Consider the following 5,848-nt stretch of genomic DNA (forward strand, 5'->3'; position numbering starts at 1 on the left):
ATTCCCAAAATGATCCTAACATGAAGTAGACATATGGGGGATGTAAAGTAATAACTATTTTTGGAGGTATTACTATGTATTATAGAAGTAGAGAAATTGAAACTTGGAAATTTGCAATGTTTTCAACATTTTTAGTAAATTTGGTATTTTTTTTATAAATAAAAATGATTTTTTTTTTACTTCATTTTACCAGTGTCATGAAGTACAATTTGTGACAAAAAAAAATCTCAGAATGGCCTGGATAAGTAAAAGCGTTTTAAAGTTATCACCACTTAAAGTGACATTGGTCAGATTTGCAAAAAAATGGCCTGGTCCCTAAGGTGTTAATGCAGAATATGTACCCAAAATGGTGGCATTATCAAATACAACTTGTCCTGCAATAATGTAGCCCTCATATGGTTACACTAACACAAAAATGAAAAAGTAATGGCTCTAAGAACATAAAGAAAAACATATATTGCTGTACCTTTATGGGGTTAAGTGAATGGGTGTGACTACAACTTTGCTGTTTATCCAGTGTGAGGCACTTTCAGTTTCATTTCTTCCTTCTTCTCTCAGCCATGGCGTCTGCCGATCTGAAAGACGAGCTGCTCTGCTCCATCTGTTTATGTATTTTTAAGGATCCTGTAATGCTGAGATGTGGACACAACTTCTGCCGGGTCTGTATTGATTGTGTACTGGATACACAGGACAAGTCTGGGGTTTATACCTGTCCTGAATGCAGAGAAGAGTTTCAGGAGCGGCCTGCACTGATGAAGAACATAAATCTTCATAATGTAGCAGAACGTTTCCTGTTTACTCAGCCAGATCCAGTGGAGATCAGCGGGATCTTCTGCACTTACTGTGTGGACTCTCCTGTACCTGCTATTAAATCCTGTCTACACTGTGAGGCTTCTCTGTGTGATAAACACCTGAGAGTTCACAGCAAGTCATCAGAACACGTCTTATCTGACCCCAGCACTTCCCTGGAGAACAGGAAATGTTCTGTCCATAAGGAGGTCTTAAAGTATTACTGCACTAAGGACTCTGCTTGTATCTGTGTGTCCTGCAGTTTGGCTGGAGAACATCACGGACACCGGGTGGAGATGCTGGACGAAGCCTCTGAGAAGAAGAAAGGGAAACTGAAAAATATTCTCCAGAAAATGACTGCAAAGAGCGAGGAGACTAAGAAAAGAGTCCAGAGCCTGCAGGAACGCTGGAGAAAAGGTGAAGAAAAAGCATCTGGAGAAGCAGAGAGAGTCACTGTCCTGTTTACAGACATCAGGAGACGACTGGACGACCTGGAGAAGAGGGCCCTGAACGAGATCTCTAAGCAGGAAAAGGAAGAGTCAATCTTACTCTCTGCTCTGATGAAAAAGCTGGAAATAAAGAAGGACGAGCTGTCCAGGAAGATGAGACACATTGAGGAGCTGTGTAACATGACTGATCCACTGACTGTCTTACAGGAACCAGATACAGGTGGTGACTTGTGTGATCCTGAGGAGGAAGGAGGTGATGAAGACATAAATAGACGTCTCCATGATGTAGATGATCTGGATGTGGCTGTGATCTCAGACAAATTACACACATTATGTGACATAATAACAGATATAAGAAGAGGGATCTATATGGAGGGTCCTGCAGACATATTACTGGATGTAAACACAGCTGCTAATAATGTCTTTATATCAGACGACCTGAAAACTGCAACCTGGACACAAAATAAGCAGAATCGTCCAGGAAGAGCAGAGAGATTCCAGAATAATCAGGTGATGAGCAACAGGAGATTTACCTCAGGGCGACATTACTGGGATGTGGAGGGCAGTGGATCAGTGGGTTGGAGGGTGGGGATGTGTTATCCCAGTATAGACAGGAGGGGAGATCAGTCATATATTGGAGATAATAACAAGTCCTGGAGTTTGGTGAGGTATAGTAATCAGTATTTAGTGAGACATGACAGTAAAGATATCCGGTTACCTGACGAGATCTCCAGTAATAGAGTCAGGATATGTCTGGACTATGAGGCCGGGCAGCTGTCCTTTTATGAGCTGTGTGACCCCATCAGACACTTACACACCGTCACTGCCACCTTCACCGAGCCCCTTCATGCTGCATTATCTGTATATCGGAAACAGATGGGTTACTATGGAGATACTTCTTATCAATATAGCTCGCTAAAGATTAATAGTTAAGGAATAACACTACATAAGGCATTGATCAGTTCCTTCCTAAACCCATGTGGTTGCAGATGACTTCTACAGTGACTTCTATTTAGAAATTACTTGTCTTCTTTATACTGCCTACTGCCTTCAAGGACAGCTGTACACTTATCAATTATCAGTATGATTATGCATTGTCATCTGATTGTGCTAACTGCTGTTGACAGACTTTATTATTTTTCTTTATGTGTAGTGTGAGTGAGTGCAGAGGCTGAGCTGCCCAAGTCCCCCCCCCCCCACTGCACATTCATTACAGTACCATAGGGGTTGTCATAGTCCCCATTAGAACCTATAGCACCCAGCAAGTGAGGTTAAAAGTGTGTTGTTCTTCACTTTAATGGTGCAAACAGGGACCATTTTATCTTCTCACATAGAGACACAACCCTCTTATTGGTGACTAATACAGATGTAATGTTACATTACCCTACTTCGTGAGATTTCCCTACCTTCAAACTTCCGGTCGCACTGCTAAGTACCTGAGGAGGCGTTCCTGAGTTTTGACGATCTGCGCATGCGCAAACGGACAGTTTATGGAAAATCTCAGCGGAGTTCAGCTTCACACCGGGACACTGCGCATGCGCCGGCCGGAGTTAGCCGCGCATGCGCACTGGGCCGTAATATTTCCCTACTGAGGCTCTCTGGCGCATGCGCAGTGTCCCGGTGTGCAGCTGAACTCCGCTGAGATTTTCTATAAACTGTCTGTTTACGCATGCGCAGATCATCAAAACTCAGTAACGCCTCCTCGCGTCATTAGCAGTGCGACCGGAAGTTAGAAGGTACTAGGTAGGGAAATCTCACGAAGTACGGTAATGTAACTTTGTAACGTTACAATGCAGGGGCGGCAGCAGCAGCGACGTGATCAGTGGCCTGACTGCCGCCCAGACTGGCCTGCGCCCTGAGGCTGGAGCCTCCCGAGCCTCTGTGTCGGCCCGGCCCTGAGTGAGTGTCTGGAGAAGTGGTGGATGGGGTATATGTTTGTCCAAGGTTCCTCACTCAGGGCTGGGACAAGGTCCACCACCAACAGAAGCTGAGCTGCCCAATTCCCCCCCCCCCCCCCCCCCGCCATTTAGATATGTATGTTTGTTATTAATTAGACATCCACCCCAACCCGGGGCGTTCCTTGTAATTTTACCCCATCCAGAACCCCATCAGACCTCAGATCAGACGGAAAAGATTATTATCTATATTTAAGACCTATCTTACCTCACTTCAGGGCAGACTCTCACGCTCTATCCCTGCTGGGGCCTGGGCTGGGTCATGACACAGTGCTGTGCTGCTGCCTGCTGCTGGCCGTGCTGCTCCTGGTCTCCAGAGGGCGCACATGTGACCTGACTGCGTACAGCGTGTCAGGTCAAAGTGAGCGATGTACGCAGCCAGTCAGGCAAGCGACTGAGCAGAGACCAGAGCAGCGGAGCGGCCGAGCCAGGAGGCGGAGCGGGGAGGGAGCACATAAGTCAGTGCCAAGTGCTCACTACTCCCTCTGTCCTCCAGCGCGGCCGGCAGCGCGGCAGGCGTGGCAGCAGCAGCGATGTAGTCAGTGGCCTGCCTGCCAGTCAGAGGCTGGGGAGCTGGCCTGCGCCCTGAGGCTGGAGCCTCCCCAGCCTCTGTGTCAGCCCGGCTCTGTCCTCACTTCATGGTTTTATTAAAAGCAACCATGAAGTGAGGAACCTTGGACAAACATATACCCCATCCACCACTTCTCCAGACACTCTATCACAGTAGCTAGTACTTTGAGATCACAAGGGTAGAGTTTTCTGAATTGGCTGTGCATGCTATGGGCTCTGTATGCCAGCTCATTTACACATAAATGTCTGACTAACCAGTGGCATATGCAAATGTTTTCAGGCCTGTGGTGGGAAGAGAGCTGCCACCTAATTGCTTACACGACTGCCTTTTCGCTGTCATTGCAGCATTGCAGCTGCTTTTAGCCACCACTAGGTGGAGATTACTGCATACAGATTCATACAGTTCCTAATGAGTTTAATGAGCGCTACATAAATCTGTATGCATTTAGCTCCTCCTAGTGGTGGCTTCATGCAGCCAGAATTATATATTTTATCAAATCTGAAAAACAGAGCTCCTCCATACAAAAATACAATATCAGAAAGCTATTTAGGATGGATTATAGGACCTTTACTGGATATTTACCTTATTAAAGAGTGTTGGGTTTAATATGTTTATATGCCCCTGTAAAAAACATAATACGATCTGGCCACAGCTTCTTGTTATGAGTTTCCAGGTGGCAACAGGTGATAATATTAATGGTTAAAAATAAACAGCTATATAACTATATATACATTGATTTTACGTAAAGGGGTTGCCCGGGTTCAGGGCTGAACCCAGACATAAGCTCCCCTTCACCCATTTAGCTTGTCTTAGTGGAACATTTCTTGCTCCGATGCTTCCCCTTGCTCTGTGCTTTATTGTGCAGGGCAAGGGCATTTTCTTCACTACCGTTGACGTACCAGGCTTCTCATGGGTATGCTAGGCAGAGGCTTCCACCTAGCAGTGAGCCCAGTGATGTCACCAGTCCTAATGGGCAGTTTTGTAGCGATGTCCTAGCTTGTAAAACATCCTAGTACAGAGTTAAAGACTGCCCGTTGGTGCCAGTAATGTCACCCGGATCACTGCTAGGTGGGAGCCTCTGCCTAGCATACTGAGAGAAAGTGTGGTACGTCATCGGTAGTAGACAAACAGTCCTTGTACTGCACTATGCAGCACAGGGCAATGGGGAGCATCAGAGCAAGAAATGCTCCGATGCTCCACTCATACCAGCTAAATGGGTGAAGGGGAGCTCCACCATTAAAGGGGTTGTCCAGGTTCAGGGCTGAACCCGGACAAACCCTTTTAAGGTGGAGTTCCAATTTAAATTAGCATACCAGGTAGAAATTATTATTTGTACATTTCCCACTAAAATATCTGGTTTTGGAAAAACTTGGTGACAAACATAACTGCTCTTACAAGTGCCACAGGGGTTGTCACTAAGGCCTCGTTCACAGCTTAGGCCTCGTTCACACTTCAGTGTTTGGTCAGTGATTTCCATCAGTGATTTGTGAGCCAAAACCAGAAGTGGAGCCTCCACAGACATGAGGTAGAAGGGAAAGATCTGCTCCTGTTCTGTGTTTAGAGTTGTACCTGGTTTTGGCTCACAAATCACTGATGGAAATCACTGACTAAACACTGAAGTGTGAACGAGGCCTAAGCTGTGAACGAGGCCTAGTGTTCTGAATGATGCCAGGGCATAGATGTGATTGCAGCCTCAGCAACCCCTCTAGCTACACCCAATGCTTGTGATACCTGATTTGTTCTGAAGCTGATATAACAGTTCATGTATAATAAACAGACTTTCTTGCATTAATTAATGATGTTCTATTTAATTGTGCATACGGTGTGTATATGCAGAATTTGGTAATGAAATTAAGTACTCCCCTGGGTGTACTACACTACAGCACGTTTTCTAGTATTGTTTTATATAATCTGTGCATATGTTCTACCTCCAGAAGTCATCCATGGACGTGTAACATCAGACCAAGGGCAGTTCTCCAAATGTGGCTCAGGTGGGGTTGCAATAAGGAAGATGACACTGACACAGTTCAATGCGGTAACACAGTCAAGTTTACTGAATAAACTGTAGATCAACAGAAAGACAC

General features: G+C 45.6%; 1 protein-coding gene across 1 annotated transcript; it reads left to right on the forward strand.

The window, feature by feature from the left end:
* The first annotated feature begins 399 nt into the window (after positions 1–399).
* LOC122922111 (E3 ubiquitin-protein ligase TRIM11-like) lies at positions 400–2,717 on the forward strand. Its single transcript, XM_044272590.1, has one exon. It carries the CDS (start codon positions 561–563, stop codon positions 2,169–2,171), a length of 1,611 nt encoding a protein of 536 aa, XP_044128525.1. The 5' UTR covers positions 400–560; the 3' UTR covers positions 2,172–2,717.
* Positions 2,718–5,848: the final 3,131 nt, after the last annotated feature.

Source organism: Bufo gargarizans, chromosome 11 (assembly GCF_014858855.1).
Source record: "Bufo gargarizans isolate SCDJY-AF-19 chromosome 11, ASM1485885v1, whole genome shotgun sequence".
Lineage (NCBI taxonomy): Eukaryota > Metazoa > Chordata > Amphibia > Anura > Bufonidae > Bufo > Bufo gargarizans.

Bases quoted from the DNA above. Each gene is read 5' to 3' on its own strand.
- LOC122922111 (XM_044272590.1), top strand. From the start codon at position 561: ATGGCGTCTGCCGATCTGAAAGACGAGCTGCTCTGCTCCATCTGTTTA.